At 38.5% G+C, this 14,570-nt stretch overlaps 1 protein-coding gene and 1 pseudogene across 2 annotated transcripts in view; one reads left to right on the top strand and one right to left on the bottom strand.

Moving 5' to 3' along the window:
* Positions 1-774: 774 nt before the first annotated feature.
* Positions 775-14,570, top strand: part of PDCD1LG2 (programmed cell death 1 ligand 2) — a 49,202-nt gene continuing 35,406 nt past the window's right edge. The window contains exons 1-2 of one of the 2 annotated variants that reach the window (XM_011376644.2): positions 775-1,067; positions 13,405-13,473. In XM_011376644.2, coding sequence (XP_011374946.1) covers positions 13,419-13,473 — 55 coding nt within the window. In that variant the 5' untranslated portion in view covers positions 775-1,067; positions 13,405-13,418. Of the gene's footprint in view, positions 1,068-13,329; positions 13,474-14,570 lie in introns of both variants that reach the window. The other variant, XM_011376642.2, reaches the window with a different exon arrangement.
* LOC111730113 lies at positions 3,774-3,892 on the bottom strand (annotated as a pseudogene).

The following is a 14,570-nucleotide window of genomic DNA, read 5'->3' as shown; positions in this document are numbered from 1 at the left end:
TAAGGACCTAGGACTCTTGTGCCTCTGATTTCCCTCCCTTCTGGGGCGTCTGAAGTCACAGTAACTGTTGAGGTCTTCAGTGGTCACTGAGGGCTCAAGGGCCTGGGATGAGGGGTGCCCCCATTTTCTTCATCCCTGAAAAGAGCCCCCACCCAGGCAGGGGATGCTCCAGTGAACCTTCCCCCTCCAGAGACATCAGGCAAGAAGCAGGTGGTAATCTCTATGTGAGGGCACTCTCAAACTTCAAGGACACGTGTCCAGCGTCCTCTTCTCCCCACAAATGAGATGAGAAGAGGACAGCATATGTTCCCTCTAGGCCCCCAGAACCTCCTTCTCACCCCTAATCCCCCTCTTTTATCGTTTGTTGTTAAGGTGGACCAATTCCACCTCTCCCACTCTCCACCTCCTCCACTCTCATTTCCTGACCCAGTCCTGCACCTGAGAGACCCACTTGAGGAATTAGGCCTTACTGAAATTTGAGCTTTGCGTCTTCGGTAACTTTTTTCTCAATAAGAAACCATCTCACCAGTTATTTCTTTCCTATTTAGTGACATGGTGGGGAGGTGGGGCAGGAAAAGTACTTAATCTGTAGCTTACAACCTCCCTTTCATCTGAGTTTCTTTCAGAAAATGAGCCTGGATCTCCTTCTTCCTAAAAACAAACCCTGGCCCACAGTTCAACAGCTGCATTCTAAGAGGCAAATGTGAAAGCAAAACCAGGAAAGTCTCAGCAGGCTGGGCTTCCGTCACAACTCTGGTTTTAATTACCGTCACGTTACAAGGGAGCCTGAGCTTTTCTTCTCTTGCTTAATGTACTTACTCCAATGTCTTTTCGTTATTCATCCTTGTATATCCGTCTGCCAGCTAAAAGGAATCCTGGCTTGGAGCTACTGGTTGTTGCAGTGATCTAGGCAGCAGAGTATTTTTGATTTTTGTTTCAGTTTACTTTTGTTTTGTTTTCTTGTTTGTTTTTGTTGGCTTCTATAAAGGAATCTGATTTAAAGAGCAACTTTTTGTTGTTTTATTTCCTTTTGTGTCTTTGCCTGAGGACCAGCGCCACGTCCTGATGTAAGTACTGAGTGGGTTGAGATTTTTCTGGTACTCTGAGTTGGTATTTTAGAACATGAGGAGGCTGTCACAGTGGGGTAAGTAGGAGCACATTTTCTTTCCACGTCATTGGAGGCAGGAGAAATTTTGCCTCAAAAATTGTGCTCAGGGGCACAAATAAGCTAACTTCTTCCTGTCCCCCAAATAGTAAGATTTCTCTTGCCCGTACCTATGCTTATTATTCTTGTTGGGCAGTTTTATGAGGTAAGATATTTTTTCTGCACAAAGTAAATGTGTACTGAAAAAAAAAAAAAAGGACTATTTTTGAGATTGTCTTTCAGCTTAGAATTTTTGGTGGGTTAATGAAACTTAAAAATTTTTTTTTCCTACATATGACATCTATTTGTGATCATCCTTTTGGCAGACAGTCAACATTCTAGTCTAGCCAGTGTTTATAAGCTATGCTCTAAGGTAAGCTGTTTTTAAAAAGAATCAAAAGTATAATTACATTAACTTATACCGTAGGCAATCATTATTTAACAAAAGTGTGACTTGGGGCCTACTAAAAGGCTTATTTTTTAAATATAAAATGATAAGAGAAAGATTAGCAAAATGAAGGAAAATTGCAACTATTGCTATTTATTGCTTCCCACTTGGGTGCACATGGTAGAAAAGAGATAACAGTGGATTCATGTGAGAGAGGGTTGAAATGGGGAGGTGAGGCTTGAGCGAAATTGCCTATTAATAAGGTCTTCTAACCCTGGAATTCTATGGTTTGGTGGAAGGGAATGATAGACATAAATTGACAAAATGCACAGTAAGAATATTCGATGTGAGCAGTAAACACACAATGGTATCAGGAGTCATATGCCAGTGTTCTCTGAGCTCCCTCCCAAGCCTAAGATACTATGAATAGATGAATCATATTGCTCTTGCCACTCTGAACTGGTTTATTCACCTTCATTGCCTGAACGCTTGCTATCAGCAGGATCTTCCTGGTCTGCTACCTCAAGGGGTCTTTTCCCTGGGTTTCTCTAGTCTGTGAGCCTTTCTATCAAACTCGAGCTCCTCATAGGCAAGGGCCACACCTTTTAGGTTCTCTGAATCCCTAGTGCCTGGCACAGTACCTCACAACACACACAGGTGCTCTTTGGGTGCTTATTAAATTGTCGAATTAATTGATTTGATGAAACTGCAGGTGAATCACTGGAGGTAGAGTTTGTGTAATATACAGGGGATTGATTTGAGAAGATGGTGCAGGTATCTTCAGAGATGCTCTTACAGGTCATGTTTTAGGGTTGACTTGCTTTACAATGCATTGGACAGTGATACATAGATTGTTGTGTATTAACTTTTTCCATATGGCAATGTCCAAATATAACATTTGCCTCGACTGCTGCATACTTGGGTTACCCTATAATGAGACGGCTGCAGCTTGGCCTCCTATTCTGTCACATCCTGCTCTGCTGCAGCAGGGCTCCTTTAGGTTAATTGTGTTTCCCTAGTTTTCAAATCAACTCACAGAACTGCGGGATAGATAAAGGAATGTGAAAGATTATCCAATCCAATCACCTCAATGCCTTCTAATCCTCTCTAACACCCCTAGGGACCATTCCCAGTTCTTATTCTCCAGACCTCTCTATTATCAACTACCTCTGTTCTTTGGGATTTTCCTCCCTTGGGTCAGAGACACTGTTATGGGGGACCAATTCTTCTCTGCCCTCTTCTTCCTAAATTTTACTCTCCAAATTTTGGAGCATTCCTCAAAGTTCAGACCTTTCGTTTCTCATCTCTTTAAATTCTCCCCATTCAAAGAGTTAATTTATTCCTCATTGTCAACCACCATCTCCATAGTGGGAATAACTTCTTTATCCTTATCTCTAGCCCTGAATTTTGTTCCAAACTCTACACGTACATTTTCCTTGAAGGCCTTGCATTACTTCACAACTCAAACCCAACTCATTGTCTTTCCTCTAAACATCAGCTCTTGCTGTTGTATTTTCTGCCCTGCCCCCCACGATAGCAATATTGTTTTGATAGTCTGGTCTCAAAATTGCAAGTCAACTTGTTGTTTCTCTTTCTTTCCTGAATGGCTGATCCCTTATCAATTGTTTTGTCAGTGGTTCTGTCAATTGTTTTATTCAATTTTTCCTTCCTTTCCCTTTCTTCCCTTTTTCTGTCTCTATATCAAGGGCTTTATCAAATAGCAGGTTGAATACAATAAGCCCCTATTTGGGTGGTTGGTTTTCAATTCCATTCTCCCTTTATTCATACTAAAAAACAAACAAAACAAAAACAAAAAACAGAGTTAATGTTTTTCAAACACTCCTGTATTATTGTCACTTGGTTTTTTAGTGACTATCACTGTCCTCTATTGGCAGCTCTACCTGGCATTAACCCCTCAACATTCTCTTCTCAATTATATTTCCAGCCAAATTATGCTGTTCATTTTCTCCCTTAATATGCCCTGTGTGTTCGCACCTCTGAGGCTTTGCTTCTGGGCCATCTGCAGTGCCCACAAGAGTAGCTCCAACTCTGTGAATACTACCAGTGCTTCTAAGACTCAGTTCAAATTCCACCCATCTGGTCAGTCTCTCATCTTCCAGTCAACTTTCATGGTTTCTGCACTTTTAAAAATTTTTTTAGGTGAGGCAACCCTTAGTTGACCTCACAGATTGCAAGGACCTTGTCAGTTTACGATCCCTTATTTTTTATTTATTTTTTTTATGCCTACACCACCTAGTGTTCCTAAGTGGTCTCCCATCCAAGTATTAACCAGGCCCAACCCTGCTTAGCTTCCGAGATCAGATGGGATGGGGCTTGTTCAGGGTGGCATGGCCATAGACCAGGGTTTTTGCAAAACTTTTTACATCACTTATTAGTATTTTTTTTGTGTACAAGTTTTAACTGTCTGGCTGTGTTATAATGTTTTTAAGGGCAGGGACTCTTTCTTAGATGAATCCTTCTATTGATTCTCCAGTCTAATTCAAAGACTTGCAAAAAGTGAGAGTAAAATATTTATTGGCTAAAGAGTTGAGAGGCAATGTGAATTTAAGTTAAATTTGAACTAAAGTTAAATTGACTCGAATAACATTTTAAGGCTACAGGTAGTTTATCCATGCTGCAGATGGTTTAGAGATGCAATAATTATACTGAAAGGTTACTCATGCACCTCTGAAAGCAGAGCCACTATGGCTAATATGACTCAAATGTCCAGTAGGGACTCGTAGGTAATAAAAATGTATGAATCCAGCTGGATGTAATACAATAGGGAGTGGTAGGACCTGAGGCAAACTGCATTACTTGCCCAAAGTCATTCAAATGGAAATTTTTAAAACATTGCTAACTACCGTTCCTCTCTTAGACACTTTGCTTCAAAAACAGTGATTAATTCAAATATTTCAACTCAGTTTGGTATTTATTGAGGTTGTAGATACCCAGGGCTGTGCTAGACACTTAAGGAGAGGGAGGAGTCAAATGAGATAAGACTGACGATGTTCAGCAAAGAATAAAGTGTTATACAAACACGATCTTTTGTGCTGGTTATTGTTCCAAAAAGGAATTATTTGCTAGATTTCTTGAGATATTTCCATAAAATGTCTATGCCTTGGTTATTCTACGATCAGAGAATTCTTGTAAGCATTGGTTCTGACTGTCATATTTATCTTTGCATACCAGAGCTTGGCACATAGTAAATATAGAGTAAATATTTTGGAAAAAAAAAAAAGAAAGAAGTAATGAAAACTTCTCTACGTTATTGCAGCACCATACATTTCATTTCATCTATCAGTTCACAAATAGATTTTGGCAGATAGGTGAATTGTCAGAAAATGAAATTTCTAGTACCTACAATGATTTTTGATCCTCTTGCAAATTTTGCTTTGGAAAGTTTTCCTTGTTTTCTGCTTACAAACGTCTCAGAATTATAAAAGTTTTCTTGATTTTTCTGGAAAGATACAACTTCCCAATATCATTGAATAAATTGTTATTAGTACTTCTTATATAGAAGTAAACAGAATAAGGTCTAAACATCTACTAAGGAGAAAGATGGACATAAACCATTAAATATAAATTGACAAGAAGTACTAAATATAAATTGACAAGAAGTACAACAGTTCAGGAAGCATTTGTTTAGGAGGCTCAGAAGAAAGATTTATGAAGGAAGTGGCTCTGAGTGAGACTTAAAGATTGGGTAGCCTTTTACCAAGTGAGATCTTCATGGGTAGTGAAAGGAGTGGTCATGTTAAGAAATCATGGAATTTTAGAGCAAAGATCACCAGTCACCATCATAAATGATGATAAGAATGAATGTGAAGAATGCTTTCCATTTACAAAGTATTTTTTCACATACCTTCTCCCAGGACCCACAAGCATTCTATTCACTGCCTGCGGTTTGGCCACGAGCTTCAGATATTAGAGAACTTGATGATTTCCAGTTTCCACCCCTCCCAAAGCACCACATCGGAAGTGCCACTTGTGACTCTTAGGAACAGTATTTGGTCATTCAACAAGTATTAATGAGGACCCATCATGTATCAGGAGCTGTTTAGGGTGCTGAGAAATAGCAAGAAACAAAAACAGATAGAAATCGCTGCTCTTGTGGAACTTAATCTCTTGGTCAGTGTAGAGAAACAAAGGAAAAAGAAAAAAAGATGTTCATAGAAGTAGAACTCTTCCCCTTGATGATATGTATAGACTCTTGAGGATTTCTCCGTATCTTTTCCTCCCTAGCTGAGAACATGGCCGGCAGAACGTCACGTTTCTGGCCACTTGCTCTGACAAAACCTAGGCAACAAAGGTTATGCAAATCCCTGCATTGTTTTGTGTCACTAACAAGAAAGTGCTTAAATTATCAAAATTTGGCTTCATATTTACATACACATATATAAATACACATATTTATAAGTTGGAATTTATATTTCACTTATTATCTCCATGATATTATTTTCACTCACCTTCTAAAACGCCTTTTAGAGAGGAGGAGTAAAAGAATAAGGCAAATCTTATATATGTTAATTTACTTTAAGTCCTGTTTAAGTGATCAACTGTTACCAGCATGCCAGCAACAGTTGTGGTAGTTACAAGTGGAATCATGCTTTAATATCTTAAGAAAATAAAAATGTTCATGGTTCATTAAAAATCTTGGGATGTTACATACTTGAATATTACCTATTGTGTTGAAACGAAATGGTTGAGACTGGTTGCGAAGATCAATAGTTGCATACACGGTACATGGAAGGGACCTTGGAAATCACCTAGTTCACTTCTTCTTTTGTGGACAGGGAAGAGTGAGTTCCCAAAGCATTAGGAATAGAGCAAGGACTAGAATTAGTGTTTCCTGATGCTTAGCTCGGAGTCTTCTCCAGCTTGCTTAGTGGCCTGGGGGAGAGCAAAGTCAGGGCAGCAATCTGAGCAGGACTTTTCATAAATGTAAAAAGAATAGTTTTTGCTTCTTCTCACTCTCAAGCCTGAGCATCTCTTGACTTGAGAGGGCCCTTCTTGGCTCCTCCTGGAGCCTCCAAAACAGGTTCTCCAATCTTATATCCTATGCCATTCTGCTGTTTCAGATCATGATTTGACCACAACTACTATATCGTATTCATAGGCAGAATTGCTAAGAATTACCCAGAAATTCATTAAGAATTACCCAGAACTTAAAAAATTCAGCTCTACTGATCATTGATTAAAAAACTACTTTTCTACTCACATTCCAAAGTATTCATTAAAGATCACCTTGCCTGATAAAAGGTAGCTACAGTGAGCATCCTCTGTTCTGGAAACTAGCAAAAATGAACATGTACATAAGGACTATATAATGAAGATAAAAATGAATGGCCATACAGGCATAGACAGTAAGATATTCATGTCCAAAACAAAGATAAATTTTAAAAGGGAAGACTAAAGGGGAAGCATGGTTGTTTGAACAGTTGGATTTCATCTCATGTAGAGGGCAATGCTCATTTAGCTGAAGGAGTGTCTTACATGTGGATACTCTGTAAATGCTGCATTGAGTTATTAATTTTGGCAATGCACTCTGTAAGTTCTCTAAATAAACTCTCTCAGGTCTTGCCTGCCTGAGTATAAAGAGTCCATACTTCCCTAACATTAAAGTTTCCAAGAACTTGCTCTTTCAGAAAATGGAGTTCTCCTAAAGAACCCAGAGGGCAGGGATCTTATCAAGATTGAGTCACATTTTGAGAGAGGTTGGTGAGGGGCTTGAGATACCTGTGGAAACATTCTTTTGGTAGATAACCTTATACGTAATCTTAGCGTTAAAAAGGGATCGCCTTCCACCTCTTGTGGAAACTCTGGCTTCTAAGTATTCTGTTTGCTTAAACAATTCCAGGGATGATGACCTCCCCACCCTATTAATAGCCCATTCCATTATGAGTGGCTCTAATGGAAATTTCTTTCTTATTTGGGGCTAAAATAAACAACCAAAATAAGGCTTCTGTTTCTCCAGTAGAGAAAAGGAGCCAACTGGAAGCCAGTAGTCTCAGATTCCTGAGCATGACGCTAAATTGTCAAGTGTGCAAGCAAGCACTTACTCATTTGTCCATTATGAGGACCTAATAAAGTACAAAGAGCTCTCGTTTTAGCAGGAAAGACAGAAATGCAGCAAATTAACATACTAGGAATGAGTTAAGTGCTAACACTAGAAGTGAGTAGCAGATACAATTGAAGTAGAAGGAACAGCTTAAGACACTTCTGAAATTCTTATCCATTTGTGTTGAATGTGTAAGAATGTGAGGCTACTTAAGGAGATATTTAAGAGGCGATACTATTTTTTTAAGCACATGAAGAGATCGAGATAGAGAAAAAAATAAGATGAGATCGGATGTGAGAGATTAGAATTCTCAAAGCCCCTGTGAAGTCCTAGTCATGAAAAGGTCATGTATTTTTCTGTGGCTAAGGCAAGGGGAGGCCAGATAAGAGAAGGATTTAGATTTCGAAGGCCACACTAAGGAGAATTTGATCTTGTAAATAACAGGAGCTACCGAAGTCTTTTAAGTAGAAGTGATATGGTGAGATTTGATTAATCAGTATTTAGGAGATTATTCTGCCTGCTAAGTAAAGGGATAATTTATTTAACAAATATTAACAGAGTCCTTACCTAATGCCAGACAATATTCTAGGGGCTGAAGGCACAGTAGAAAGCAAAACAGACAAAGATCCCTGATTTTAGTGATTATATTCTTATGGAAGATGGCAGGCAATAAAATAATAAACAAGTACGTTTATGTGGTATGTTAGAATGCTTTGAAAAAGAGAGACAGGTAAAGAGAATTGGGGATGCTGGAGGGGTGGGTCTGTCACAATTTTACATAGGTAATCTCAACCAGAAAGAGCAAAGAAAGTATGTGGGTGTACAAATAGGCCCCTCTTACCTGAGCTTTTGGAAGGACTCAGAATTTTTACTCTCAGTGAAATAGTGAGTCATCAAAAGGTTTTGAGCATGATTTGACTTATATTTTTAAAGAATTATTCTGGTCACTGTGTTGAGGATCAACTGTAGGAAGGCAAGGTCAGAATCATAGAGTCCAGTCATCTGGCTATTACAGGAATCAGCATAAGAGATGGTAATGGCTCAGGCTGATATGGAAGTGATGAGAAGTGGTCAGATTCCATATATATTTAAAGGAAGGGACTATAGGATTTGTTAATGAATCAGATACAGGTGAGAGAAGAAAAGAGTTGAGGATGATGCCAAGGTTCTCTACCTCATCAAGCAGAAGATGGAGCAGAGGGAAGCAAAACTAGAGGGTAAAAATGGCAGTGAGGAGACTGTGCTATGGTATAAAGAGAAATGACAAGAAGCTGAATTAAGGCAATGGCAGTGGGATTTTGGAAAGAGGAAGTATCATCCAAGAAGTAGAATTAACAGAACTGGGGGATGGACTGGATTTGCAAGATGAGAGTTGAGTAGGTTTAAGATGACACCCACGATTCTGGCTCGAAGTAGGTGTTATTATTGTCATTATAGGCAAATGGGGCATAAAGAGTTTGCATAAACTGACCAAAGATTTAGAGGCTAATAATTTGTAGACCCAGGATTTGAACTTAGATGTTCTGGCTCTAGAGCTTGAGCTCTTAACCATTGCATGGGGCACAGTATTTCCAGAAGAAAGAAGGCCGCTGGTTGGAAAGTACCTTTACAACATTGTCTGTCTCTCAATTGACTCAAGCGGGCAGTGTGCAAGGGAAGTCCCTTTGGATGGGCAAGGAAGAAGGGGAAGTTAATGCCAGTGATGGGTGAGCTGAAAGTCCTTTCTGTTGCCAAAACTACATATTATATGCTATCCTTTTGTGCTCTAGAAATGAGAATGCTAGACTAGTACTAGGCCTGCAGGTGCCACTTAAGATATCTTTTCTGGATACATCTGCATTTTTGATAAGAAAGAGGATCTTCAGGTCTAGCTAAGGTGTGCCTTGAGCATTTCTGGATAGAAAGCACTCGATTCTGTTCCCAGTTGTTACCTGCTGTAATATCTTCCTCCTTAAAATAAAAGCAAGGATACAGCCCACTGTGGACCTCGCCTTCTCTTCTAGCTATGGCCACATTTCTCATCTCCTTTTTTAGCATTCTTCTCTAAAAAATTGCCTATATTCTGTTGTCTTCCACATCCTTACCTCTTATTTTCTTTTGAATCCACACAGGCTTTCATTATCACCAAATCCACTGATACCAACTTAACCAGATTATCCATGAATTCCATACTGCTAAGTCTGACTCTCAGGAGCTTTTGGCTCACTGACCACTCCCTCTGTAACACTTTGTCTTAAATTCTAGGTTTTATTGTTATTTAGCTATGACTGTCATTGAAAAAATATTTTTTTTATACTCATAGATCCCAAAAGAAAAGGGCATGTCACACCACAGGGGGCCATACAGGGATGCGCCAGAGTCAGACAGGAGACAGAGGGAGAAGGGGAAAATCTGGGCAGGAGCCTTTATTGTGTTTTGCACTGGAAGGAATGGGTAAAGTGGGTGAGCAGGCTTAGAATTGGCTAGATTGAATAATTTAGCAGGCTCTGGGACATAGGAGTTGTCCCTTACTGTCTGGTACCTGGCACTGGGGTGATGAAAGGCAGGTGGGTAGTGGCACAGAGTTGAGAGTCCATTAAAGGTGGTTGGAGGTGTAAACTCTGGATTGGAATTGTTTAATCCTGGGAGGGCAATCCGTCCATGGTCAGCAAGACCCCAGATGACAAAGCATTTGAATAAAGAAAAATAAAGGACTTAGCTAATTTGCCTTTTTACTTTTCCTCTCAATCCTCTTTGCTAGTGGCCTCCCGCTCAAAAATCAATAAATGTTGGAATGCCCCTCATCTCAGTCCTTCGACGCTTTCTCTTCTCTTTCGCTCTTTAGGTGATGTCATGCAGCCCCATGGCTTTAAGTAATACTATATTTCGATGACTCCCAATTTCATATCTCTACCCCCAAACTCTAGACCACTTGTTACCTAACTGCCTACTAAACATTTTCGCTTGGATGTCTAATAGGCATCTCAAACAGACATATTCCAAACACAGTCCTTGATTTCTGCTCCCTAATCTGCTTCTCTCTCAGTCTTTTCTATTTTAATAAGTAGTACCTGCATTGCCCTAATGACACAATCCCCAAACCTAGAAATTTTCCTAGATTTTTCCTTTTTTTTTTAAATTAAGTTTATTGGGGTGACATTGTTTAATAAAATTATACAGGTTTCAAGTGTACAGTTCAATAATACAGTCATTTGTATATTACATTGTGTGTTCACCACCCAAAGTCAAATTTCCTTCTCTCACCATATATTTGACCCCTTTTACCTTTATCTACCACCCCATTTCCCCCCTTTCCTTCTGGTGACCACTAAACTGTTGTATGTGTCTATAGGTTTTTGTCTCGTCCATTTGTTACTTTCAGTTTTGTATCCCACATGTAAGTGAAATCATATGGTTTTCAACTTTTTCTGTCTGACTTATTTCACTTAGCATGATTATCTCAAGATCTATCTATGTTGTCAAAAATGGCAGGGTTTCATCTTTTCTTATGGCTGAATAATATTCCATTGTTCATATGTACCACATCTTCTTTATCCAGTTATCTATCAAAGAGCACTTTGGTTGTTTCCATGTCTTGACCATCGTGAATGATGCTGCCATGAACATTGGGGTGCATATATCTTTACAGACAAATGTTTTCAAAACTTTTAGGTAGAAACCCAGAAGAAGGATTGCTGAGTCATATGGTAATTCTATTCTTAGTTTTTTGAGGAACCTCCATACTGTTTTCCATAGCAGCTTTACCAATTTACATTCTCACCAGCAGTGTATGAGGATTCCTTTTTCCCCACAGCCTCTCCAATCCTTGTTAATACTTATCTTATTGATGAAAGTCATTCAAACAAGTGTGAGGTGGTATCTCATTGTGATTTTGTTTTGCATTTCCCTAATAGCTAGTGAAGTTGAGCATCTTTTCATATGTCTGTTGGCTATTTGTATGTCTTCTTGGGAGAATTGTCTGGTCAGGTCCTCTGCCCATTTTTTTATTGGATTGTTTTTTGTTGTTGTTGAGTTGCATGAATTCTTTATATATTTTGGATATTAGCTCATTATCAGAGACTTTGTTTGAAATATCATCTCCCATTCAGTTGATTGCCTCTTTGTTTTGTTGATAGTTTCTTTTGTTGTGCAGAACCTTTTTAGTTTGATATAGTTCCATTTATTTATTTTTGCTTTTACTTGCCTTGCCTTTGAGGTCAAGTTCATAAAATCCTATCTAACTCAAAGGTCTATGAGTTTAGTATGTATGTTTTCTTCTATGCAATTTATTGTTTCAGGTCTTATATTTAGATCTTTGATCCATCTTGAGTTAATTTTGGCAAATGGTGACAGATAGCAGTCTAGTTCCATTGTTCTGCATGTGGCTTTCCAATTTTCCCAGTACCATTTATCAAAGAGGCTTTCTTTTCTCTATTGTATATTTTTGGCTCCTTTGTCAAAAATCATTGACTATATTACCCAAACAATAAATAGATTTAATGCAATCTCCATCAAAATACCAATGGCAGCTTTTGAAGAAATAGAACAAAAAATCATCAGATTTGTATGGAATCACAAAAGACCCCAAATAGGCAACACAATCCTGAGAAAAAAGAACAAAGCCAGAGGTATCACACTGCCTGACTTCAAATTATATTACAAAGCAACAATAATCAAAACGGCATGGTATTGGCAGAAAAACAGATGCACAGACTAATGGAACAGAATTGAGAGCCCATAAAAATTTAATAAATTTAAAGGACAAAGAAAAAAATATGAAAAGCCTTGAACAGCCCACTTCTTACCTCCACTAGCCCTATTACTCTGATCCAAACTATCATCATCTCTGCAAAAACATTTCTCACTGATCATCCTGCTTCTAATCTAGCCCAACCCACTCTCCTTCCCAACAATAGTCTGTTGTCTACGCCAAAGCTGAGTCTTCTTTTAAAAGTGTAAATGAGATTATGTCATTCTCATCCATATCCTCCACTCGCTTTCCATTATATTCAGAGCAGTTCTTCTTTGACCTGACTTAGATGTATGACTCCAGTCAATTTCCCTTGATGAATTGGTTCCATGGCTAATACAATTTTGAAAGCCTCTTGGAATACATAATAGTGACAGTCATGTATCTTGTACTTTTGTCTTCAACCATGAGAAGTTCTTGGGTGGGGAAAAAACAGGGACCATAGGAGGTGGAGCAGGACTAAGGTTGGGCACCCACTCAACAAAGCCATTTCTCTGCTTTCCCTGTCTAAACCTTTTGGTAACAGGTAGTTCAGGTAATGAGCAAACTTCATCACAGCACTCAAAAGAGCTTCATTACTTTACCTGCGCGGTCAACTTATCAAGTATTTATAGAGAATCTAGCTCTGTTCCACTAAGCATTATGAGTATCTGACGCCCAGAGTTCCGGTCCAGCTGAAAGGGATAGTGTGGGTTATTCGTTTGACAAACAAGATTGGTTTTCAGCGGTCTACTACTGAAACTATGGGGGTTTCGTGGAAGAGATTAAGAGACACACATAACCACCAGTGTGAATGATTCAGAGGACTGGTTCATAATCAGAAGAGGCCGTTAGTAAAGGAAGAAGAGCTTCTAATTTATATGGATAAAGAGTGTCTTGCTTCCTCTCACCCTATCTTCCCTTTCTTCTAGACAATCAATCTATATAACTTTTCTTCCCAGCTCCACTCTACCATAGTCCACCGCCTCACCCAAAGATTTGTTTATGAGTCATTTCCCTGTTTGCAGGAGCGAGCAAATCACCAAATTCTGAGACCCAGCAACATTTCAGAAGGCCCTGAGACTTTCAATTTTCTCGTTCAGATCCGGTACAGAATATGTTCCTCCTACTGCTAATTTTCAGCCTGGGAATGCAGCTTCAACAGACAGCAGGTAAGAACAGACAAAGGGAGGGGCCTGTGAAAAAGGAGCAGTTGATGGTCCCTACTTGAAGCCAAGGATGAGGATGTGGTTTTTAGGATGAAATTTTTCTTTAAGAGGTAATGTGATTACTGGCTGTTACAAGCATATGTCTCCCTCATTAAAGAGTTTTAATTTCAAAGATTTTTTATAAAGGTTACCTGAGAAAGAAAGAAAGAAAAAGAAAACAACTAACAGATCTAAAGATCAGTTTGGAGAGGGTAAGAGACCTGGGATGAGGATAAAAAGGAAAATCTTATTTAGCATGTTTACTAGGTTTTTTTAAATAAGAAGTATGCATTTACTTGCATATTAAAAGAAATCTACAAGAGATATTACTTGTATAATTAAAATATAATTTTTAAAGTGTAAGTATCTTTTAAAAAGCACATGAGAATAATCAGGCTACAGCATCCAGTGCCCAAAGGGAGCCATGGCTATCAGGGTGACCAAACTGATGACCTCACTTCTCTAATTGTTCTTGTGCATGCCTAGACCTGCACTCTTCATTAAAAAGAGAGGGGAAAAAAAGATATACAAATTAGATCAATATAGTTCCTTATTACCCTTTCTGTGTAAATTTCTATTTTAAAATTTTAAAAATGATGCTCTTAGCAGAACTGCTAGTCATTGCAAAACAAAAAACAAAAAAACAAAATAACCCAAAGCCCATCAACAAGAGAATGCATACCTTGTATTCGTAGAATAGAGTATTATACAGCATGCAAATAAATTAATTACAAAAGCATGCAACTGCATCTAGGAATTTTATCAGCATAATGTTGAGGGAAAAACAAAAAATCAAGCACAGAGGATGACATAAGCACAGTGTCCTTTTAATAAACAATATGTTGCTTAAGCATACATGTATATATGATAAAGCTAAAAAATAAGCAAGAGAATGCTAAATACAATATTTAGGATGGTGATTACCTTTGGCGGAGGCAGTAGATATATATCATTTGTAATGTTCCAGTTCTTAGGGTAGGTGGTAGGTTTTAGTAAGCACTGATAAGTATATCTTCATTGTACTTAATTTAATATCTTAAATTATTTCTGCATTAAAGATT

The sequence above is a fragment of the Pteropus vampyrus genome, unplaced genomic scaffold, assembly GCF_000151845.1.
Source record: "Pteropus vampyrus isolate Shadow unplaced genomic scaffold, Pvam_2.0 Scaffold301, whole genome shotgun sequence".
NCBI lineage: Eukaryota > Metazoa > Chordata > Mammalia > Chiroptera > Pteropodidae > Pteropus > Pteropus vampyrus.
Note: the sequence above shows the minus strand (reverse complement) of the source record. Positions and strands in the feature narration are given on the sequence as shown.